Source organism: Malaya genurostris, chromosome 2 (genome assembly GCF_030247185.1).
Source record: "Malaya genurostris strain Urasoe2022 chromosome 2, Malgen_1.1, whole genome shotgun sequence".
Taxonomy (NCBI): domain Eukaryota; kingdom Metazoa; phylum Arthropoda; class Insecta; order Diptera; family Culicidae; genus Malaya; species Malaya genurostris.
In genome coordinates this window covers 4,168,252-4,193,522 of record NC_080571.1, presented here as the reverse complement: position 1 = coordinate 4,193,522, position 25,271 = coordinate 4,168,252, and the positions used below count along the sequence as shown (strand labels likewise).

The following is a 25,271-nucleotide window of genomic DNA, read 5'->3' as shown; positions in this document are numbered from 1 at the left end:
TTTTCGACTATTTCCGGTACTTCAGGAGCCAAAAGTCGGAAAACTACTATGTTAGAAAAATAAGTATAATTTTCTGTTCAGCTTTAAAAATTTAGTTTCTATCTTCTGTTGTCACTTACAAAACCATACTCATCAGCATGAAAATCCGGAACCGGAAATCAAATCTGAATAAATTTCAGTAACTATGAAACCCTAAGTCCTTTAGGGGTGTGAGAGGGGTGTTGTGAAGTAGGCTTTAACGCAGGGGTTCCCAAAGTGGTCGATATAGACCCCTTGGGGTCGATATCCTTTTTGCGGGGGTCGACGTAAACGAAAACTAACTATAGGGATGGACGAGCTCTAGAAATCGACCCCCTATTGTTTGATATAAGTTGTAATTTGAAATATTCATGCTAAAAAAGTGGTGTTTATTCGACCATCCGCGAAAATTGGTGAGTATTTTACATCAATACACTAAGGTCTTTTTTATGCGAATTTTCAGAGTTATGCGGTTTTTTTTAATGCGAAGTTTCAGAGTTATGCGATTTTTTTATGCGAAGTCAAAAATCTGTATAAATACCGAGAAATCGGTATACATGGCAACGTTGGTTTCAGTTTTGTTGTATTATGATTACATGGCTACTTTGATGGAAAACTGCTGTTGTTGAACAGCTTGTCAATTGGAAGAGTCGAAAAGTGAAGGAAAATGCTAGCAGGGTTGTGCATTACTGACAATTATACCATTTTATTTCGGGAAAACATGTTTTAATGTGACGTTTCACTTAAAACATGAAATCAGAGTTAAAACTTGTTTTAACTCAAAGTGTGAACATAGTATTACATTAACACCCCCGGATCATGCGAACCCGGTGGGTGGCACGCTTGGGTATACAATGCGCCCGATGGCCTCTACGAAAACAACATGTCCCACTTTGACCAACCATATTTCAGAAACAATTCGATAATTTTACATAAAATTTACACTCTAGCAGTCTCTAATAAACAATAATAACTACATAAAAATAATACTTCGCGGACCCCCAACTGATGCAGTCAGTGTGATTGCTATAATTTTTGTTTCATTTTGTTTTGACGAAAACCAACTTTTCTTTTTTAGTTTCAACTTCTCCCATGATTGTATCGCTAGCTTAGGGCGAATACTAGACCTCTTACCTACTCAAATCTTCAACTCCGTAACATCTATTGAAGAAAATAACGAGTCGTCGGCCTCCCGTATAGTAAGTAAGGCATCAACGTGCACAAACCTGAAAAATCCAGAGTGGTCCTATTCCAAGCTGGCTAAAGTGTTGAAAACAACAGTTTGTCGAGTGCTCAAAACCTAAAAGAAACCCCAGACTAAGCAAAGGAATCAGCGGGCCTACGAAAAAAATTAGTATCAGTAATCATCAGCTGCGCAACAAGATGGTGAGGTGCGTTTAAGCAGACCCTGTCAACTTGGAGCAAAATCAATCTTCAGTCCAGCAACGCCATCGCGCGGCAACACATTCAACAAATCATGTCAATTGTATGGGTGCGCAGCCCTGCTATTTTGGTGCGCACGAATTTGACATTTCTCTCCCCTATTTCTATGCACGAGATTCGATGCGGACTCGCCTGAGGGTGGCATGGTCGCGAAAAAGGATGTTGCCAATGATTTGTTCGGGAAATGTGAGAGCTGGATATCTTGTTAATACGATGTCTTTGGTTTCAGTCAACCTCGGTGTTTCAATCCGAGTTGCGGCCAGAAGATACAACGGCAACTTTCAAACGGTACGGAACATCTTGGCGTACGATCGTGTTTTAACGAAACAAAGGGCTGCACTTTGATCATTAACGAAACATACGACAAACTCGATTTTGGGCAGCTTCCCGGACAAAATTTTTCCACCGCTACTGGACGTGGGGATGTTTGTTTCAAATTTGTGTTTGCCTATAAATTCACGAAAACGGCCATGATTCGGCACGCGATTTGCAGTTGTGGCCTAGAAACGGAACCATTTGAACCAAGGGCAGAGCCACTTTTCTGGTCTGATTTTACCAACTTCCACTACTCAAAGGTGATATGCTGCCAACAGGATCGATTTTGTCGCCAAGCTAATGAAGTACTGATCGATAAATTCTGGGCAGTCAAGAATAACTATCGAATGCGGGCAAAATGGGAGCAATGTGCTGGACAAAACACTTTTATCAGCCTTTACGAAAATTTTGATTTCCCAATAGTTTCGCGTTTCGCGACATGTATGACAACGCAAACACCGTTTTCAGGGAGAACCTAAACCCCATATTATATGTTCTTAGCCATGATAAGAAAGTGTACAAGTTTCACAGTTATGATCGTTTCATTCTTTCTTACACATTTTCAGATAAAATAAGCCAACACCCGGGCTCAGTGGCAGCGATGGCGGTCCGCCGTTATCAACGAATGCGAAAGAAGAATCAACTCGCCATGATGCACATGTGGTCATAAGGAATATTTATCAGACAAGAATTTCCTGTGATAGAGAAGATTTTTTTTCTCTGTCGTTTTCAGTGAAATATGCTTCGAACCGATTGGTGTGAGGTTGTGGTCAGTGCATGGTAATTTGCATAACTAATCAGTAGTGCGACAACCGCGGCGTTGAACGGCCCTTCGGAAAACAACTGCCAAATCCTTACGAGATATAAAAAGATACGTAACCGTTTGATTCCGAACAGTTGCCTATCGATTGTCACCCCCAAGGAAGGTTCAGCAGAATCCAAACTACAATTCGGCCATTCATTGGGACATCTAGCTAATGTTAGAAACAGCTAGCTGCCTAGTGAAGGGCAATATTGTGGTAGTAATACATCGAAACAGAGAAATCTCGAATGCCGTGGAATGTTCAGTTTTTGAAATTAGTTTGGAAATTCTCGCCGTTGTAATTAAGTGAACTACTGGTATTGAGCAAAGTGTAAAAATATCTCGGCTTGAATATTTATTACATGAATAATATAAGTGAAGTAGAATCTCCCATTAAATTATTGATCATGCAAATTCTTCAAAAATTTCGAATAGTGATGTTAAATAAACGTAATTGAATGTTGAAGACGGTCGTGATGTTGTTAGCCGTTAGAAATAAATGCTGGAATTGCTTCGTTCAACGATTTCTTCAAAAGATACAAAGTTAATTTTTTGCCCTTCAATAGAACATTTGTTATAACGTTTTTGTAGTAACTGAAGTTTGTTTTCGAATCTCATCAGAAAGATTGTGTCAGAGCCGATTTGCCAGAAGATTAAATTTCTACTTGTTTCAAGTAGTAAATAATTTTCAGTATATTTCCAGCCAGTTGGAAGTAGACGCTAATTGAAGAATGCAGTTGCAATTGTCGAACATCATGAGAGATAGGCGGATTTCTTTTGTATTAATTGCAACGAAATCAGCTCAAAAGATCTGAAATCCAGCAGAATGTACCACTTAACTTATAGTTCTTCTGAAGTTCCGAAACATTATTAAATAGTATGTCACAACGTAGTAATTGGAACAGTTCTATCGACTAGTGTCGTTTTCGTTTTTAAATTGCACTACACTGATGTAGCGAAAGCTGCACTGAAACCGTTCGTTTTTACAAATCGCACTACACCAGTGCTACACTTTTTCTGCACCGATACCACTGGTGTAGCACTCATCAAAAGTTTGGTGTAGCTCTGTGCAATGGAATCGTTTATTGTAGGCAATGGTTACTGTTTATGTTTTCGTCATTTTTATACGTTTATTCATGCCTCAGTGTAGCACTGCACCGGTGTAGTGCAAATTAAAAACGAAAACGCCATAACTAACGACAGAAACATCAATGAGCATTCTTCGGAGTGCAGCCCGATGAATGCTCGATCCAAACTTTACAAACAAATCACAAAGTTCGTTCAATATTTGTGTTGTATACGACCTGAAAACTAAGTGGAAAAGTCGATTTAAAGTGTGTGTTTTTGAATGTGAGAATGTAAAAATCATGGTTAGAAAATAGTGGAAATAGTGTATAATTGGCGAGCTGTTAATATAACTTCATCGCCTACTATGATGAAGCTATAATCATAGTTTTAAAGAGAAGGTACTAAATGCTCTGAACAAAAGAAATATCTAACATAGTGTCGCATTTAAGGTCTATTCAAACCTTTCCGATCCGGTTCAGTGCCGGCACAGTTCCGTTCACGGACGGAAATATTCCTTCACACGTTTCACCAGAATATCTCATATATATTTCAAAAGTAAACATAATAATTGAACAAACATGTGCAGGACCAAAGCGATTGTTCATGAATTAATTATTACTTCATTGTTATTCTCCAAAAATTGGTTTATGAATCGTAAAATGAAGAGAAATAAGAAAATCGTTGTTTTTGCCTTTCTCATATAGAAAGGTTATGCAATCACTGTGAAAACCGACTTTTGAACCGGTGGGCCGAGTGTCATATACCATTCGACTCAATTCGTCGAGTACGCAAAATGTCTAGCTTTTCTCATAGATGGTGCGACCGATTTTCATAAACTTAGGTTCAAATAAAAGGTCCTGTGGTTCCATACGTAATTCCTGAATTTCATCTGGATTCGACCGTAAAAAGTTTTCTAAATCGACCTCAAATCTTCTCCAATTAATAATTTTTATCAGTAGACGGTCAAACAAACCGATTTCGGTTATCCTTTTAAGGAATCGAAGAAAATTATTTTGAAGAATATCACAGTATTATATATGATGGTATGATTGATATGAGAAAGGCATCATTACACCACTATGTGGATTAAAACAGGTTTTTTATATTTCACTTTAGTAACACTATCTCTATGAAGTACTTATGGTAGATAAGTGTGTCATCTCACTCTGAATATTTGTTCACTCTGAATATTGAATTATTAGGGGAGATCGGAGCTAGACCGGACACGAGGTTAAACCGGACAGCTTGAATATCTTAAAAACTAGCCATTTTTTCGACCAATGGATTGACTTTGTAATCGCGCTTTCAGTTGGCTGGATAAAGCTGAGTCAGTTTGATGTCAATCGTGATCATGAATTTCTAAGCATCGTAACGACGCACAGTGGTTCGAATCAATAAAAACGTGGACATAAATCAGTAGCTGCCAAACCGTACTTTTAATGCAACTAGCTTTTAAGAAATTATTTACAAATATATACCGCGTAATTTAATTCTATCCCTAATTGTTCATGGCCTACTTTGAAAAAAAATGTAACCATAACTTTTTTTTCTGAAGAGAGTTTCAGTTTTTTATTCAGAACTTGTTTCGAGTTATTTTTTATGCATACTTTGTTTGGAATAATTGAAGAAAATAAAGAATCCCATATTTTTGTTGAAGGTTTTATCTATTCTAACCTAGGAAACCTTGTACCGAAGCGAAATATGCAACTTAATGCAGCAAACTTTTACAATACTTATAGGAAAATATATGCCTAATCCAATTTATTTTCCAATGTTTTCCAATGTTTTCCTGAGCACTATTCGTGTGACTCATTTTCACTATGGCCATATCTCACTTTTGCAGTGAGCGTAGAGATGGGCAATTCGCTCCTGAGCTATTCAAGTGAATAGAATCTTTAAAATGAGCTGATAGCTCACAGCTCTTTTTAAAAGAACCGCAGGTCACCAGTTCACCGCACTGGTAAGCAGGGATGCCAGGTTCACAGATTTTCAACCTTTTACTTACCTTCAAAGATTTCTGAAAATGGTCACAGATTTACACAGATTCTGAAATCGATCACAGATTTTTGCTTACCAAAATGATTCCGATCAGCTATTATGAAAACGGGGAAACGTGCACAGATTCTGCACAGACAGGTTTTTGGCTTGATCACAGATTTTTGACAAAATGACCTGGCATCCCTGCTGGTAAGGTGGAAACATGCTACGAGCTGAACGTATCTTCGGCTCTTGAAGAGCGATTTATAAATGAGAAGAAATGTGTGCATGAGCGTTTGTTTGTTCTTCCAAATGTGTAACTATCCTTACTATAACTTAGCAGATTGAATAAGCCATTGTCAATAAGAAATCTTACCTCTCACTTAGTAGGCTAAGGTACATTCAGGGATGCCACTTTTGCAGATATTCTCTAATATGACATAATAACAATTCGCAGACAAGTTAGTTCGCATAGGATTGTTCTTTGTGCCTCAATGATTTCGATCATGCATATGAAAGAAAACCGTACTAAGAAAAACGACCCAAAAAAACGGTGCTCAAAACCAACCTTCAGGGTCTAAATCATCATTTTTGGATATTTTTTCAGAACAAAATAAATTCAAATATTTTGTATAATAAAAAGCAACATTCGAACAACATTTTGTCATTTTTTCGTGGTAAAATAGTGAGTCCACTGTGTCTCAGTGCAGACTAATCAGAAGTGAATATATCAAAGCAACATAGTTAGAGCATTTTTAGACCCCAACGTTTCTATTTGATTTTTTTTTAATTTTTTTAATTTTTGGTAGTTGTTTAAATTCAGAACTACGATTTCTCACGAAAAATCGGCCATTTTGTAGCTGTAAAACCTCCCCATAGTAACAAACAACGAAAAGGAAACGGTCTGGTTTTTTATATGTAGAAAGTGTGTAAAATTTGAAAAAAATGGTGCAGTAGTTTTTGAATGACGATGGACACGGACTTTCAAATCTGCTTTCGAGAAAAACGCGTTTAAAGTTTATTGTCCATAAATTCGAAGAAAACAATTAATTACTCAAGGGAGCACGTAGGCTCTAACATTCTCAAATAGCCATATTTTGTTATAATGAAACATTTCGAGAATGTTTTATCAAGTTTTTAAGTCAATCGAAGCAGAAATCTTGGGCCTGTGCGCCGAGCTCTTGCTTCTTCGTAGAATGAGATAGCCATAGATAAAGGCCCATAACTTACTGAGTTTTGTTCCGATAGGCTTCAAATTTTTACAGAATATTCTTGAAATGTTTTACTATCAGAAAACAGAAAGAAAATAATAAATGATTTTTCAAAAGTGTTAGACCCTACCCGCCCCATAAAAATCAGTGAAAGTCAGTAAAGACTTTTGACCGTCTTTTTCCAGTTTTGGACTACTGTGCAACGGTCTGAATTGTTTTCGAGAGTTTATTTCGTTTATTTTCTGTGATTGACTAAACCGGACAAAAAATTGGGGCTCATCCGAACACACACACGCGATCCTTCGGGACTAATTCTATACCATTTCTACGAGTATTCTCTAGCAATCTACGGATTTTTTTCAATTTTTTGAAAAATTTTTCGGTGGAACTTGGCCTTAAGTGAATCTCATTAGTCGAGGTGCAAAATTAGTATGCAATACTTCTGCTATAAAGACGTGGAAATTCGAAAAAAAAAGTACAATGTTACACCTTATCCTATGAGTCAATGTATTGAAATCAGACATCAGTCCTCATTCTATAATGATAATGAATGACAAATCTGCTCAATTGTTGTTTAATCTGAAAAATTTGGCTTTACTTTGCTATAGTTTTAATTGTATTCCTACATATAGCTCGATTATTTATTTAAACGCAGAAATTTATTCTAATGTAGATTTGCGGTTTTGTAAAGACAACTGAAACATAAATTTGTTTTGACATTCAAAAAAACATACACAAACCGCACATGAATTAAATTTCCATGTAGAGCAGTATAAACTCAAATGCAAAAATAAATCAGAATAAATAATTATTGAATCAGTGATTACGAACCTTCGAACCATTTAGCATAGAAAAATCTTATTGGAAATTCATAACTGGAGAGATAGTAAGAATGAAATTATCCATGCCCGGCAAGCCGTACACTTTTACCATTCATTCAACATGGTTGACATTTCGTTTCTTTCTGTTTGCCAAGTTGAACGGATGAAGAATATGAATGAACATCAACACGAAATCACACGCACACACAGTACCGCTCGATTGTCAGTTTGTCAGTGAACGCACCCCGCATCATTCATGATTCCCATTCGTGTGCAAGGCAACTATAGCATAAAATGCTTGCATGTATTCACCTTGGTGTGACGTCAGAGAATAATACTAATCTAAAACTGCTTGAATAATACAAAAAAATCATATCCAGAATCCTCATTATTCGCCAATTCAAGCAAAGTATTCATACTAAAATTTCTGTGGAATCCTGATGTATGAAAACGTGTAAAAACAAGCGAAACCGGCTGGGGTGACGTCACGAAATTGAAGCCCCTCGCACTCACCCGCTACGAAAACTTCTACAACACATTGAGCATAGCGCATTTTCACCCTCCGTCAGATGGACCTTGGAAAAATCGATACTGGCGTCGGCCATCGCAAAGAGTGCTCAGGAGGTGAAAATTTTCGTCTTTACGACAAAAAGCATAATTTGCAGTGAATTTGTGCAGAAATCGGTAAGTAATAGTATTTATCGGTAAATTGTTGTCACTGTGCTTCGCTGGTGGATGATTTCTATTTTTGTAAACATCACGCAGGTGCGTAACGCGAAAATTTAACTGGGCTTGCTCAGCAATAATGTTGTGTTTTGTAGGAAAAGGGCAAACTCGGAACATTTTTCTGATAATGCGCTCAATCGCTCTCGATGCCGCGCTCCGACTCCGTAAATTCCGTGCAGAACGCGGGCGAATTTTGTAAACAAACGTGTGTTTTGGTGTCGCGTATGGTCGGTTCCGCCAATTCGGAATTCACGAATTGGCCACAAATGGGCAGCGAAAATTTTATCGCTCACCAAGATGGGGGACTTTGCCACCCTCCGGTCGCATAAAAAAAAACCGAAAGTGCCGTATGCTGCAAAATGTAAGGATGGCCTGGTTTACGGCCACGGAACGATGTTCCGTTTGAGAGAACTGGTGAAAGTGGATTTTTTTTTCTGTGGTCGCCTTTGAAGCATCAGTGTTCTGTGTAAAATTTTTCACATCAATTTTTTTCCAAGTACTGCATCTTAAAATGACAACCATATGTGCATGTGTTAGTGAGTCGAAATGCGATGAAAATTATACCGAAATTTTCAAAAATGCACATTTTTTTCATGTTGCGTACATGAAGGCATAGTTCTTTATTCAAATGGGTTAGGAAAAATCAAAAGATAACAAATTTCATGCTGAATAAAATATAACAGAAGGGTCGTAATCTTGCCTCCCACCACCCAAGCAGGAGGTTGTGGAAGTGAATGAACGCGTGTGGTAAACACAGATAAAGCATGGGCGAATAACAGGGACAGGTTGAAATTTAAAGAGCCATAATCTCATCACTTGCCTGCTTGCTCTAACGTAGCAGTCGAGCAAAACATAGAGCATAAATTTACTTATTTATGCCTGCTTTTGTACAAACGCCTGCTTTGGTGAAGGGGGAATATCACTCGCTCTGGCGTACAGCACTTGAATCACAGGCGCCGAAGATATTTTCCCCTAGTGTTTCCTAGCTTATATACATAATATCCTTTATATTTTATCCTGCACACGCAGGGGTCTGATATGGCTCGCGCAGTTTGATTGTATCACGCAGCTAAAAGCGAGCACGTTTCGTTTCCCTTCTGCAGATAGTCGCTGAGCACAAGCGGGCTGGATAACATGAACTCGGTGGAGGCAATGGAACTTATCGAAGACGATAATATAACCGGAGCATCCGACGATGACGATGACGGTGATCCCAGTAGCCCTGGCAGTGCATATGACGACGGAACCAACCTGATCAATGTAGCCATGGAAAATGAGGTTACGGCCCAGCTGGTCGCAGCCGGTGTTGTCGGAGTGGCCGCGGCCGCAGCAATCACATCTTCGAAGAAAAAGAAGCGTCCCCATTCGTTCGAAACAAACCCTTCCATCCGGAAGCGACAGCAGAACCGGTTGCTACGGAAACTAAGGGTAAGTGTTGTCGTTGTTTTCTATGAATAATTCTGAAAGCCATCCAGGCGGCGGTGAAATAAAAGCCATGTTTACATCACTCTAGCAAACAATTTTTGAGTATGCAACCCGCGTCGGTCAGCAGGCGGTGGTTCTGGTGGCAACTCCGGGTAAGCCGAACAATATTTTCAAAGTGTTTGGTGCTAAACCGCTGGAGGACGTGCTTAAGAACCTACGCTCGAATGTGATGGACAAATTAGATGAAGCACTAGCAGCACAGGCACCTCCACGCGTACAGGACGATCCGTCGCTGTTCGAATTACCACCGCTGATCATAGACGGAATCCCAACACCGGTGGAGAAAATGACCCAAGCCCAATTGCGGGCATTTATTCCTCTGATGTTGAAGTATTCGACCGGACGGGGTAAGCCCGGTTGGGGCCGGGATTCGACACGTCCGGCCTGGTGGCCGAAGGAATTACCATGGGCAAACGTTCGCATGGATGCGCGAACCGAAGAAGAAAAACAGAAAGTGAGTGATTCTAAATTGTTGTGTTGTATCATAGAGAAAATGACCCTTTATCACCTTTATCCGTACAGATAAGTTGGACACATGCCCTACGAAAAATAGTAATCAACTGTTACAAATATCATGGCCGAGAAGATCTGCTTCCAGCATTCACTGAAGAGGACGAAAAGGCAAATGCTATTGCGACCGCAAATTCAAACGTAAGTATTTTTTGTAATTCTGAAAATCCTACCAAATCGGGACATTCCGCACTAACCCTGGCCCGTCCCTATGGTAATGGAATTCAAACTAAACTGGGGCTATATTTACATACCTATTGAATCACGCTTGGTACAGGTTGAGCAAATAAAAATTCAGAACTCAAATGTAATCACAACCACAACCGGAGGCAACTCCATTGCCAGTAGCAGCAACACCGGTCAGCACATTGTCATCCAGCACCAGCCGAGTGGGACGATAACGACGAGCGTGCCCCAAACGCAGATCATCAAGGAGATCTCGGACGGGACAATTCAAATTCAGACCCAGTCATCACCAACGCAGACCCTGAACGCGCAGGTTTGCCTCGACTCGATGGCGCTAAGCGATGTGGATGTTCGTACTAATCCCTTTTGCTACAGACTATTGATGTTGTGCCTTTCAGTTCCATCGGTTTATTTGCTATAGTTGAGTGTTTGATCTGCTTTATGATTTTCTTGCCGTTTCGAATATGTTTCGATCCGATTAACCGTACTTTAATATTTTATGTAGATTGATTGAAGGTTTTGTGATTTTTATTTTCTGACATAAGGCAGTTTGATTTGGCATGATGAAAGCTTAATTTGGACGATACTACAGAATACTACAATTTTCAATTCTTTCTTGTTTTACAGTACACGCACACAGTGCTGCAAACAATTCAAAATGCCGATGGAACCATGTCTATAATCCAGGTGGACCCCAACAATCCTATCATCACACTTCCGGATGGAACAACCGCACAAGTACAAGGAATCGCTACGGTAAGAGCTATTTCGATAACGTTTATGTAGAGTTCCATGATGTTTGATTGCAACAAATATCAGGCTATGAATTCCCGAGAAAATTCTGGGAAATCAAGGAATTTCAATCAACCTAAAATTTTCAAGGAATTTTCACTTGAATAAGGGAAAATCGCATCGCTTATTTGCTTTACAGAGCTTATTTTCCCTAGCGACGTTGACTTCGGACTCAACGGAAAATAGAGTTACCTTTTTTCGATTATTATCATGGGTTTGATCGTTACTCTTTGAAGTTAATTTTGACAGATGAATTTTAAATCCTAATCAAAAGTTCTGCGTGGCGAAGTTTCTTTTAACTGAAATCTCTTGAAATATGTTTATGTGTTCCTTCCAATTTATATTTTTTATTAATCCAATTTTTGTAAAAGTATTCTTTATGACCAAAAAGGACAATTTATATTATCGGTGTACAATTTTTCATGTGGTCTAACATTTGAAAATGGTCTAAGCAAAAATTCCTTATAAATTTGTTTCTCAAAAACAGCTAGTCTAATATGCACTCACTTTTCTCGGAGATGGTTGAACCGATTTTCACAAACTAAGATTCAAATGAAAGGTCTAATGATGCCATAGCGCCTGCTATTGAATTTCATTTAGATCGGACTTCCGGTTCCGGAGTTACATGGTAATATGTGAAAATTAGAGAAAAACTACAAGCATCAGCCCCATGCACAGTGGTTTGAATCGACAAAAACGTGAACTTAATTCTCTAGCCGTTAAACCGTTGATCCGATACACATAGTTCCTTTGGAGAACTAATTCACAAAAATATACCTCGTAATTTGATCACAAAAAAAAATGTGCAAAGCCTACTACGATAAAAGTTCATTTCAACAACTTTTTTCCCTTAAGAGATAGAAAAACGATGTCTTCTACAAAGTTTTGAAACTTCTAACGAGAAAAAAATTTGCCGAAGGAGCTATAGGTCTAACGCAAAAAGTTTCGGATATATGAAGCATTTTCGTTTGAAACCATTTAAAATCAATTTTTTGTACATAACTTCTTTCGCAATTATTTTCAGTGTCTACTATGTTCGAGACAATTACTAAAAACGTAAAATTACACATTTTCGTTGAAGATTGTGTACGGTTTGGCCTTTTCCTTAGAAAGTTATTTAACATTTAAACTTTTATATGCACTAACTTTAACTACTAATAGGAAGCAGGGTCGCAGACCAAAAGGCACATACATATACTTTTTGGAAAGCTTAAATCAAGTAATATAAAGTTACGAAGTGTGTAGGGTGGCCTTTTTAAATTGTGTGAATTAGACAACAAAATATAGAGAGCTGACCATTATCTTAGGAAAGCTGACCATTTTCTTAGGAAAACTTACATTAATAAAATTGTTTATCTTCATATCAGGCGGTTTTTGGTGATATCAACCGATAAGTTACCTTTAGGCACCAACTTTTGCAAGAAATTGCAGTCGAGGTATAAAAATAGAGCATTAGTTTAAACACCAGACGAAAGAGAAGACTTTTCACTATAGCTTAGTATTATGACTTACTCTCAGCGAGTACCGAGCCTTTCGGAATTCCTCTTCAAAGTGAATGTTGATTTATCACAAAAAATCTCGATATTACCGACTTCAGTAGAAAACGTAATAGAATTGCAGTAAGACAACAGAATAGTTACAAATTCCCTAAAACCAAACAAACTTGTTTTTGTTGGTTATTATTCTTTATTCTTAGTCTGCGCATGTTTTTATACTCAAGTTCGGGCATTTCTCTTTTAAAAAAATGTCTAGACTCATAGTTTACATAATTTGATCTGATACTTTACTGTGGACGCCTGTATGTAACGTTGAACCACTCACGCATTTTATTGAAATATTATCATCGACCAAATGCTCCAGCATTTGTATTATCAACCAACTCTTTAGTGTTCTTAAAAATAATATGCCGCGCTGCTCTCACCAACACCAACAGTGCATATTTGAAGCAAGAAATTTAATATAAAGTTACTTCTTTGTGCTTCATTTGTCAATATACTGTAAAAGTAAAACTAAGCGTCAATTAAATAAACGGTCATATTCATTGAAATTAATGTATTCCAATTAAGTTTTACATCGAGAATGGTTTTGAATCGAATTTTTTATTCAACTGATGTCCATTTCATAGTACTATTTATTTAGAAATCGTGTGAATTTCATTATTTTTTTCAGTGTATTAGGACGTATTTCGTAGAACGACATGATTTTACTAAAAGGATTCAGCCTTTCAAGCAGGCTACACTTACACATTTCAATACATAGAAATTAATCGCAGAAGACTTGAATTTAATCGATGTTTTTGGGCGTACTGGTAATGGTGTAAGATATCACCCTTGAAATGAATTGGATTGGAATTAAGAGAACGGATAAGGAATATTCTATTAAAAGAATAAGTACAACTTTTCGAAATTTAATGAGAACGTTAACATGCTTCTTTAGTTTGATCAATTGCATACAAGAATGCATCATGAAATTATATTCAATCATAACACCATTGCACCAAAGCAACACTAACGACCGATTCCAATTTTTGAACATTTCCTACAAAGCACCTTTTAATAAACCAAAAATAATCGTTTTAGTAAATGTTTTTTCTAAGAAAATGGTCAAAAAAGCTCTCTATATTTTGTTGTCTCATTCACACAATTTAAAAAGGCCACCCTACACACTTCGTAACTTTATATTACTTGATTTAAGCTTTCCAAAAAGTATATGTATGTGCCTTTTGGTCTGCAACCCTGCTTCCTATTAGTAGTTAAAGTTTGTGCATATAAAAGTTTAAATGTTAAATAACTTTTTAAGGAAAAGGCCAAACCGTACACAATCTTCAACGAAAATGTGTAATTTTATGTTTTTAGTAATTGTCTCGAACATAGTAGACACTGAAAATAATTGCGAAAGAAGTTATGTACAGAAAATTGATTTTAAATGGTTTCAAACGAAAATGCTTCATATATCCGAAACTTTTTGCGTTAGACCTATAGCTCCTTCGGCAAAGTTTTTTCTCGTTAGAAGTTCTAAAACTTTATAGAAGACATCGTTTTTTCTATCTCTTAAGGGAAAAAAGTTGTTGAAATGAACTTTTACCGTAGTAGGCTTTGCACATTTTTTATTGTGATCAAATTACGAGGTATATTTTTGTGAATGAGTTCTCCAAAGGAACTATGTGTATCGGATCAACGGTTTAACGGCTAGAGAAATAAGTTCACGTTTTTGTCGATTTAAACCACTGTGCCATGGGGTTGTTTGAGCCATTGATGTGGAACAAGGCAACAACAATTTCTAATGATCTACAATCAAACAGTTCAATTAATCGTCACACTTTAGAATCCCGCAATTGCACGAGAGTCTGCTTAGATTGATCTTGATAAGGAACCAACACCGAATATTGTTTGTCTTGATTTGGATTTGTTTTATAGCCGGCGAAATTACTCCAATATCCCAAATGTATGCAATTATATCTTTGTGCATAATTGCGGTACGGATTTCGATATTTAAGCTTCTCTTCGCCAAGCTTGTGTTCAAGTTTTATATGCAAGCAATTATTTTTATAGCGTTAAGTTTCTCTACCATTCTGCGATTTGGGTTGAACTTTTTCCCATTATCAATCGAGTTCATCTTATATAGATTAGAAATTATTCTTAAGCACTCAAAATTTATCCTGGGGTAGTTGTCAATTTCTCAGGCGAAACGACATAACATGGAATTTCATCCGAGCTTGCATGCCACAAGATCAGAGCATACCAATTAAAGCTTCAAATCGTTTTATGGCACTTTTTGTGTTGGTATCTAGCAACAACCTATCTCTAGCATGCTACGCGTAGAACTGATACGTTAGGTATAATTTCGCTTCAATTTATAGATTCGCGTGCTTCCAACAGGTTAGGCGATGCTTTCCCTTTGATATATCGCTTTCTCCTTCAAAACCGTCGTCTATGGCAGGGAAATCCGGTATGCCGGAGATTTTTAGCAGACAAAATAGGACACTGCTCGCTACTAATTAAAATTTCAATCATTTATAATTTTTTTTTATTCAACAATATAATTTTTAAGGCACACTGCTTAAGCTCTAAGATGCCAAGGGTTTTTTTTCTAATTTTAAATAACGACTAACTTAAACTTAATGTCGTCGACTCGGTAGTATCATTAGGTAATGTTGTCGCAGTGGTCGACTTTGGCAGATTCAGCCTTCAGCTGGTGATCCGAACCGGCCAGTGGATTGAATATATCATGAGAGTCTACCAGACTATCTTGGCCGCATCCTTCGGTCCGTGTAGGTCCGCGGGAAACACCCCCAGGCTGCGAATACCCGGCGGGTGGCCCGCATGCTGTTGATAGACTAGAGCGGCCTTCCGTGAGCGATGATGGTGATGTTACGGAAGAGAATAAGAAAAAAAATATATATCCATAGTACTAGCCATGCAATGATTCTGTACACTAAGAATCGGCTGCGAAGTCTGTTGAAACAGAAAGGCCAAATTCCACAAAAGGAATGTAATGCCAGGACTTTGCTTTTAAATATTGGCGAAAACTGAGTAAAAAGGGGATATGGGAACGAAATGACTAAGAACGACAGAGATCTAATTAGTTGACATCGAGATGGTGAAGAGACGGGGAGGGAGGAAGCGAAAAGGTTAGTGACAGCAAAAAGATCTTGTTAGTTCTGATGAAGATGGTGGACAGATGAGGAATCGGAATAATCGGCGGAAGTTAGTGTCGAGCCTGCAGGTGAAGATTATTCTTAGCCACAGTTGAAAACAACGTCGATAAATAGGAGGAACTTTCTAAGCAAGATGTAACATTACACTTGTATATTAATGTGTCTCATTACCTTATATATGAGAAGCATATATGAACTATTCCGACTTGCCAACACATCCCGAACAATCATTTATAATTGAAAATACGTGGCTTGACACATTCAAATCGAAACTTAGAAATATTTCTAATCAAATGATGAAATAATATTAATAATTGATACAAAATAGACTGACTTGTAAGTGTTTAAAACCTGACCACATTTCTGCGTGTAGTTACTGATTTGCACCCTGAAATAGAAAATAAAGATGTGTTCCACATCGAGAGCGTGCACTCAGGTTTTACCTAAAAGGGCTCAAACGATTTTCAGATTTAAATGAAAGGTCTTCTAGTTACCTAAAAATGCTACTATCCTACTTCCGGTTCCGGAACTAAAGCGTAATAAGTGGAAAATTATCAATATCATTAGTATTTTGCACGAACTATGGTCAAAAACAGGTACAAATCCCATAGAAATGTCTGATAAATTCTTCTAGTTTGCTTTTCTAGAGCTTGTTAGTTTGTGGGCATAAAAACTTAATTCGGCACTACTGGTTTCCCCTTTTCCTGTTCCGGAAGCACCGAAAGTGGTCAAGAAAAACTCCAAAAACGGAACTCACTTCGATTTCTCTGCGATGTTTGAGCCGATTTTCACAAATCTTGATTTGAATTGAAGCTCATATTATTTTTAAAGCTACTGTGAAATTTCATCCGGATCCAATTTCCGGTTCCGCAGTTACAGGGCGATGAGTGTCAAAGTTTTCAAATCGCCATATAGATTGACACTGAACGAAGAAGAAAACACAAAAAAACGATGCGTGCTTTGTTCTATTCGTACACGCTATGAAGCAACGGTTACGGACGTCTGCCACTGCTGTGTGATATTGGTAAAAGACGGTGCTGCGGTAAACGAATGTCATTGAATTCAAATTTATTTGAAAAAATATACAATTTTAACAGCCGGTAGTGCAGAAATACCATTCCAGTTCCGGTTTCGGAAGAATTGGAAATGGTGATCTCACTCGCTTTCCTTCAAGATGGCCAAATCGATTTTCACAAACTTATGAGTTCAGTTTCATACGGAATTCCCAAATATCTTGTGGATGCTACTTCCGATTCCGGAACTACGGAGATTTGTAGAGTTTGTTAGATTAGGTCCGAACAAACTGTCCTATTTCTATTCAATATACAATTGTTTTAGCGAATTCCACAGTAATATTTATGATGTTGTAAGTAATATGAGAAAGGCATTACACCACTAGGTGGATTGAAAAAGGTTTTTTTTTGCGTGAAAACGTTTTGCTTTACTATGGGGCGCCCTTCCAAAATGTATTTTGTTGAATAATGGGTAGAATTTAATGGTAAATATCTTGAGTTGTTCTAATCGCAACAACTTAATTCTTTCTCCATTCTATCAGAAATAAGATTATCAATTTATGATTGAAATTTGTTCTGTGAGAGTTTGAGTGAATTCTATAACTATTTTTTTATATTTTAGAAAAGGTAATACCGACGACACGACCTGCCACTCGTCTATCGAAACTGTATCGCAAATTTAACTACCCCTCAGTAACTGGTAATGTCAAAATGAAATCGTTGGAAAAACTATTGAAACTGGCAACTCCAGATGATGATTTATTGATTTTGAATAACAGTTATTTTCACCTTGGTTACTGCATATTGAAATGTAAACAAATACTAACTGTCGGATCCGCATGAAATTCAGGAATACGTATGGGACCACAGGACCTTTCATTTGAACCTAAGTTTGTGAAAATCGGTCGCGCCATCTATGAGAAAAGTTAGAACAGTTTCTTTTTTTGCACATTTTACCCTATAACTCCCGAACCGGTAGTCGGATCCAAATAATATTCAGGAATTTTGTATGGGACCACAAAACTTTTCATTTGAATCTAAATTTGTGAAAATCGGTTCAGCCATCTCCGAGAAAAGTTAGTGCAAAAAAACGTTACATACACACATACGCACATACACACACAGACATTTTGCGTACTCGACGAACTGATTCGAATGGTATATGACACTCGGCCCTCCGGGCCTCGGTTAAAAAGTCGGTTTTCACAGTGATTGTATAACCTTTCTGTATGAGAAGTTAGTTTGTGTACATAAAAAATTAATTCGGCACTACTGGTCCCCCCTTTTCCTGTTCCGGAAGCACCGAATGTTGGCAAGAAAAACTCCAAAAATAGAACTTCGATTTTCTGCGATGTTTGAACCGATTTTTACAAATCATGATTTGAATTGAAGCTCATATTATTTTCAAAGCTACTGTCAAATTTCATCCGTATCCAATTTCCGGTTCCGCAGTTACAGGGCGATGAGTGTCAAAGTTTTCAAATTGCCATATAGAAAGTATACACCGAAAGAAGAAGAAAACACAAAACGAACGATGCGTACTTTGTTCTGCGTACTTCGCTATGAAGCAACGGTTACGGATGTCTGCCACTGCTGTGTGATATTGGTAAAAGACGGTGCTGCGGTTGATAAAAGTTTTAGCTATTCTATGATAAGTGCGACCGAAAGCATAAACGAATGTCATTGAATTCAAATTTATTTGAAAAAATATACAATTTTTACAGTCGGTAGTGCAGAAATACCATTCCAGTTCCGGTTTCGGAAGAATTGGAAATGGTGATCTCATTCGCTTTCCTTCAACAAACTATCCTATTTCTATTCAATGAACAATTGTTTTAGCGAATTCTACAGTAATATTTATGACGTTATAAGTAATATGAGAAAGGCATCATTACACCACCAGGTGTGGATAAAAAAGGTTTTTTTCACGTGAAAACGTTTTACTTTACTATAGGGCGCTCTTTCAGAATTTATTCTGTTGAATAATGGGAAGAATTTAATCGTAAACTTAATTCTTTCTTCATGCTATCAGAAATAAGATTATCAATTTTTTAATGAATTTTGTTCTGTGAGAGAAAACCATGAATATATCAGAAATTACGTTCTCTCAAACTCTTAGAAACAACGAGGAAAGCTCATCGCGCTTGCTTATCTCAACCAACAACAGATTATCAGTTTCTGCATTCAACTTCTAAGTACTGGATCTTGACTCGTGAACTGAATTTTGGAACAGAATTCTAGAACTGAATTTTGAAACTGAATTCATTGTTTACAAGGATAATTGTGACAGATGTTCTCCAAGAACTGAAAACGTTGACATCGAACATCGTTTTACTTGAAAAGTAAACATCCGAACTCAGAAATATTCAATAGCGTTCAGGGTGCCGAAAAGACCTTTCAAGCTCTTTGTTAACAATTCACATTCAGACACACGGACATTTTCTCCGTTTGTCAAGCTGAGTCGATTGGGATATGTCCTCAGAAATTTTTTCTAATTTTTTTTTATATAAAAAAAAGGTAATTCTTAGTTATTGTACGCATTATGTCTATTTTATAGAGATTCTTGTGTAGCTTTGATTAATGCTAGAATTTGTTTATTTTTTTGTTTCATTCTTGCTTGTTGAGCTTCGATTTTATGGACTCATTTGTATCGGCCAGATGAGTTTTTGTTCCTAACTGCAAATCGCTGGCCGAAGCAGAAATTTTTCAAACAAACATATTAGCAAAGCACATGGGACTTTGACCCGTCGATATTCGTCTCTCCCAAAAAGACAGCAGAATTGTCAAACGACTAAGTAGTTAACGTTTATCTCCATTATTTAGCCTATAATTAACGGAATTCGACATTCGCTTTAGCTCAAAAAAGCAATATCACCAAAGATTAATGTGAAAATGTGAAATACTTCTGTTAAGAAAAAATTGAGCAAATGCACAGATTTTCATCCCATCCTTTGAGTCAATAAAGACTTCAAGACTTTTCAAACCCCTTCCCTCTTCAATGGAAGATTTTTCAACATTAGGTTGCATGAACAATAGTGTTCTTATTATATAAAAGCGCAAATAACTTGACTTTTCTTTCAAATTTGTGCGCCTTCCCCACCCTTGAATCTCCACCCTCATTGAACCCCCCCCCCCCTCAGCCCTCTTGAACACCTGCCCCCCTTCTTTTAACCTTCCCATGAACCCTCCCTTGAACCCTCTCTTGAAACCCCACACGGGCCTGTCAGGTACTGTGGAACCATTGGTTGCTTAGAGAGACGTCTCTTGAATTTTAATTTGATATTGATCTTACCAATTTGAACATTCTTCTCAGAATAAGAAATATAAAATGGCAGAATAAATCCATTTTGATAATCATATTGAACATTGATATCTAATTGCCACTTATTGTGTGCGCTAAATCATTAGAAAGCAAAATGCAAGGAATTTCTATTAGTTTGACATTAGCGCTTCTACAGAACAATCTTTTCATTGATTAATTTAAAAATTTTCTGATTTGTTAAACTCGTGCTCACAATGACCAATATTATTTATCTAACTTCATTACACACAATCCATCAACTGGTAAACGATATCAGAACTTTTTCTCCTGCCTACAGCGGTTTTCTAGAACATCGCCCTTATTCTGAATAACGACGTATTGGTTTTTCGATCGAATATGGTTCGGTCGAATCCTAGCTACCTTTGATTTTGCTAACGTTATTAGGAATACGAATGAAATACGATCAAAAAAACGATACGTCGTTATTCAGAATAAGGGCGCATATGCATTCCGTTATTGAGTCATTTGGCAAGCAATAATTTTGATATCCAATTAAGCACGTGGCTTGAAATGACAAATTACATGATCCAAGTATGCATGTGAAAATCTCCACACAAAACTATTCGTTGTGCGCCAAACGATTTTTTCTACGATCTAGTATTCTTTTCTTCGACGACCAAACACTTATTCAACACGTTGGGCGCCAAACATCAATCGTAGATCTAGCAATCATTGATGACTTTTTCAACGGAAAATTTCATTGTCCATACAAAACAACTTTATGGATTTTTCCCACTTTTCCGGCAATTTTCCCTAATTTTTTTGATGTACGAACCCGATAGGAGTAAAAACTAATCAAACGAAAAAAGAATCATGTAAATCCGTTTATCCGTTCTTACGTGATGCGATTACAAAAAATGATCTCTGCATTTTTATATAGATAGATAGATAGATAGATAGATAGATGTATGCATTCCATTTGTCACAACTTTCTTCTAATTTCGATGTTGCGTGTTTACTTCCAGTTACAAGCTCAGGGCGACAATGGCGTCCACACAATTCAGACCATATCCGACGGGCAGGGAGAAAGCATGTCGGTTGATTTAACCGAAGCTACTCTCGGTCAGGACGGACAGTTGATAATCACCGGTGAAGACGGTCAAGGTAACATCATTATGCTAAGAACTGATCGAACACAACCATTCATCTTATGCCTTCGTTCAGAATATTCCTATTCAGGCTTCCCAGTGAACGTAAGCGGAATGATCACCGTTCCGGTGTCGGCCCAGATGTACCAGACGATGGTGGCCAACATCCAGCAACTGCCAAACGGAGATGGAACCGTTTGTATAACTCCGATGCAGGTACATAGCCCAAACTCGACAGTGAACATGAACGGTAGGGCGACAGTAGCGACCCAGAACGTGACGCTTTCAGCAAGCCACACTGGCAACAGTAATCAAATGACCACAAATCAGTACCCTAACAACAATAGCTGTAATTCAAGTAGCCAGAAGAGGCCTCGAACCGTACAAAATTCCACCGACGTTAACAGTGTTGATGTTGTAACTACCAAAAGCGAAGTCGATGAGCAAATGTTAAACCAACTTCTAGTATCAAACCAAAGTAAGAAACATAGTGTGATATCAAATAATAACAATAGCAATTCTACAAACAACAATACGATTAAGATCAATCTCTCAAAAGAAGCGGCAGAATTAGCCAGTCAGAAATCGATCCTACCTCCGGGAATCGTTATTCAACTGAACAGCAATCTGTTGAACGCCAAAGATCTACTGAGCGAGAACTTGTCCGCGGCTATCGAGAAGCAGGTTCAGCTTGTCAAGCAAGAACTAGTAGATGCTCAACTGAGCAACAGCTCGAAATCGACAACACCGCGATCTCGAAGTCCTAGCGCAATGGACGAAGATGATTAGGAAAACCATCAGCGAGATTTCCTATTTCCAACAGTATAGCAAATATGATGCCATCACTACCTTAGTTCAAACAGCCGCCAGCAAGTAGTAGTGTGCCAACGACTATGTCTCATAATTTTACAAGCCGGCAACTGATCAGCGATCATACAAAACACATGCAGCTGTTGTTTGATTAGTTGACTGACTGACTGACTGACTGACTAACTAACTGACCACCAACTGTGGCCCAGCATGACGCAGTTTTCACCACCATTATTTTGATTTTCAAGTATTGTTGAGGTAGTAGTAATCAGTTTGTTTTGGTTTCCAAAGTTATTATAGTTTTGGATATGTTTTGATACATCATTCTGAGTAGCTAATCGGGTAAATAGATTATGTCTAGTCATATAACTACAAATCCACCTCTGTACCTCGGTTTTCTACTGAAATCTCATAACTCTCGTGAATCACTGCTTCAGTTTTGCTACCTGAAGTATTATTTCTTCGCCGCTTGTTCGCACTTTTTTTTTGGTGTGTCACTATCTCCTCAAAGTCGATACGATGCACCAGTAGTTACCGATACTTTGAAAACATCACAGCAGGCTTAGAAAACAAAAGCAAAATGTCTTCGTTCCGCGTGCAATTCGACAGTTTGCGATACAAGTGAATCTACAAAACATTTACGCCTGCGACGACTTAACTTCTAGATAGTGAAACAAATGCAATTAAATGTAGTCGACCGATTAGTCAATCCTACCATTTTATAGCCTATGATTAAGGTATCGATTAGTGGAAGGTTGTCCTTCATTTATTTTGTTTTAGTCGTTGATTTCACATTTGAGTTCTTGTGCCATTTTATGAGTATTTGTGGTTTGCATTATTTATTTATGTCCATCTGATTTCGTGTGTGTATTAGTCATTTTATTTCTAAGTTGTTAGTATTTACGATAAATATATTATTTATAACGGAATAAAGAATCAGATCTTTTTTAAAAATTTTGGTCTTTTATTGATTTGTTGATTTTCCACGTTTCAGTTTACGGCCTTTCCTTTCCGACAAGTATGACAGTAGTAGAAACTTCAAACATACGCTAATCGCCCTTTTCTTGTTTCTTTACAGATGTGTGATCTAGTGAGTAGAGTTGTAGTAACCGTTGCGATTTGCCGTTGCTTAGCAATAAGATCCTTATCTTTGAGTTGAACATTAAATGGACGAATTTTTGAACCACTTTTTTCTTCACAGGTCGAGAACGGGGAAACTATGGAGACAATAACCGTTGGCCCTGGAATGCACCAGATGATGATTCAGGGTGCACCGGGAACGGAGCCGCAAGTGCTGCAGGTGCTGAGTCTCAAAGATGCTTCGGTTCTGACGAAGGCCATGGCCACCATCGGAGAATTGAAAAACGACGAGACTACAATCATCGAGCACTAAAGCCGAATCCGTGGCGTCACCTTCATTCATATCTAGTCATAAACATGTTCTGAGAATTGACCCTTCCAAAGTAATGACTCAACTCTCCCGGGGGAATGCGAATGAACGTTAGTCCGATACACAAATCATTGCTGTGTCCATTAACATTTCTCTGTTCTTTCTAGTCCAATCCCATTATAATTTTTTCGTTTAATTCTCACTGTACATAAGTAACAAAGTTTTCACCAATGAACCCATTATTTTATTACATCGCAAACTAAATTGGAAAAGGATCTACTTGGAATGAAATTGCGAAATGTGAGGCTAGCGTGTCATAGGCAAAATATCGTTCTCATTCTTTGGTCGCTCTAAATATTTACATTTGTAATTTTTGTTTTTTTTACGTTCTCGGTCTGAAGCACGTCACTTTGAAACCTCTAGTCAAATATGAAGGGCGCGTGTGTGTGCAATTCCACATTCTTTCATTCCAGTTTACCAAACAATAACCTAATCCCTCGACGTATAAAGCAAAAAAAAACTAGTCACACGAATTAGTCAGCATTTCTGTAGCAGTAGACACATAATGGTGAAAAACTAGAGGAAAAGACTGATCCATCCCGAGGGATTAGTTACGAAATGAAAACACTCCAACAAGAAGCAACTGTGATTAATGAAATGTACCAGACATTCTTCCGTTTTTTTTTTCCTATTTATTATTTATTAAATTATTTATGATTCTGCAGTACAAAAACACAGAAAATATTTATTTAACTATTTATTTTTAACTTAATATCGATTAATTTATTTTAGCATTTAGTAAACCCATGATCGAAATTCGAACAAAGCGTGCAAAAAAGTAAAAATTAGTACATTTTAGTATAAATTATTCTGGACACGAAAGCCAGGCAGTATATCAATAAGGAACATGGAACACTCAATCTAAATGGTCTCCAACCGGAACAGATTAGAGACAAAGTGTTGAAAAAAAAAACAACTAGTGACAATCCTGGTGTGTCGTTTTAATTTCACTATGTAATAGTCTGCGTTTTACCTAACATCGGACGTAGTATGGTCCACAGTATAGAATGGGGTGGGAGGTCAGGTGTGATCTATTATTTAAGGCCCCGCGGGGTGCGATCTGAAGGCAGGGGCGATAGATGGTTTGCTAAACTAATAAATCATTACATCCTACTCGTTTGTTGTATGTATGTGCTCGTTTGAGATTGCAATACTTCGCTAGTAGTCATTTGCCCACCACTCTTATACGTCAGTATGAATATCCCAATCAAGGATATTTTCGAACGAAGTATGAAATATTTCAGATAGATCTATTTTTGTCTTTGCAATCTATGTGAATAATTACACAAACAAAGATCATGTAAATGTAAAGCAGGTGAATAATAAAACAAAATGCAATTATAATGAGTATCGTATTACTGATGTTTCATTCATCCGAATCTACATCTAACGCGTGCAACGTTTTTGCGAATCATATTTCATTTTATCTCTAGGGTAGCATAGACCCTAGATATTACCCAAGTAACCAGTAACACAGAATCGTCATGAAATCAACACTAATACGACAAAGATGTCGTATTGTAACCTCAACATCGCGTTTAAGCTATATACAGGGTCCGGCGCTCGAAGTGTAACCA

At 37.5% G+C, this 25,271-nt stretch overlaps 1 protein-coding gene across 6 annotated transcripts; it reads left to right on the top strand.

Annotated features, from left to right (window-relative positions):
• The first annotated feature begins 8,186 nt into the window (after positions 1-8,186).
• LOC131427872 (DNA-binding protein Ewg) lies at positions 8,187-25,049 on the top strand. Of its 6 annotated transcripts, XM_058591431.1 has the most exons (10): positions 8,187-8,339; positions 9,485-9,809; positions 9,895-10,320; positions 10,389-10,517; positions 10,654-10,911; positions 11,190-11,318; positions 21,312-21,450; positions 21,511-21,650; positions 23,323-23,334; positions 23,446-25,049. In XM_058591431.1, exons 2-10 carry the CDS (start codon positions 9,516-9,518, stop codon positions 23,635-23,637), a joined length of 1,719 nt encoding a protein of 572 aa, XP_058447414.1. In that variant the 5' UTR covers positions 8,187-8,339; positions 9,485-9,515; the 3' UTR covers positions 23,638-25,049. The 6 variants fall into 6 exon arrangements, with proteins under 6 accessions (XP_058447414.1, XP_058447415.1, XP_058447412.1 ...); XM_058591432.1 differs by lacking the exon at positions 23,323-23,334; XM_058591429.1 differs by lacking the exons at positions 23,323-23,334; positions 23,446-25,049 and having other exon boundaries at positions 10,654-10,875; positions 21,511-23,316.
• Positions 25,050-25,271: the final 222 nt, after the last annotated feature.

What these genes read in the sequence shown, in the direction of transcription:
- LOC131427872 (XM_058591427.1), top strand. Translation starts at nt 9,516, where the DNA reads ATGAACTCGGTGGAGGCAATGGAACTTATCGAAGACGATAATATAACC. An exon ending in GGTTGCTACGGAAACTAAGG is followed by an intron (nt 9,810 to 9,894) that starts GTAAGTGTTGTC and finishes ACATCACTCTAG; the next exon opens with CAAACAATTTTTGAGTATGC. An exon ending in AAGTACAAGGAATCGCTACG is followed by an intron (nt 11,319 to 21,311) that starts GTAAGAGCTATT and finishes GTTTACTTCCAG; the next exon opens with TTACAAGCTCAGGGCGACAA.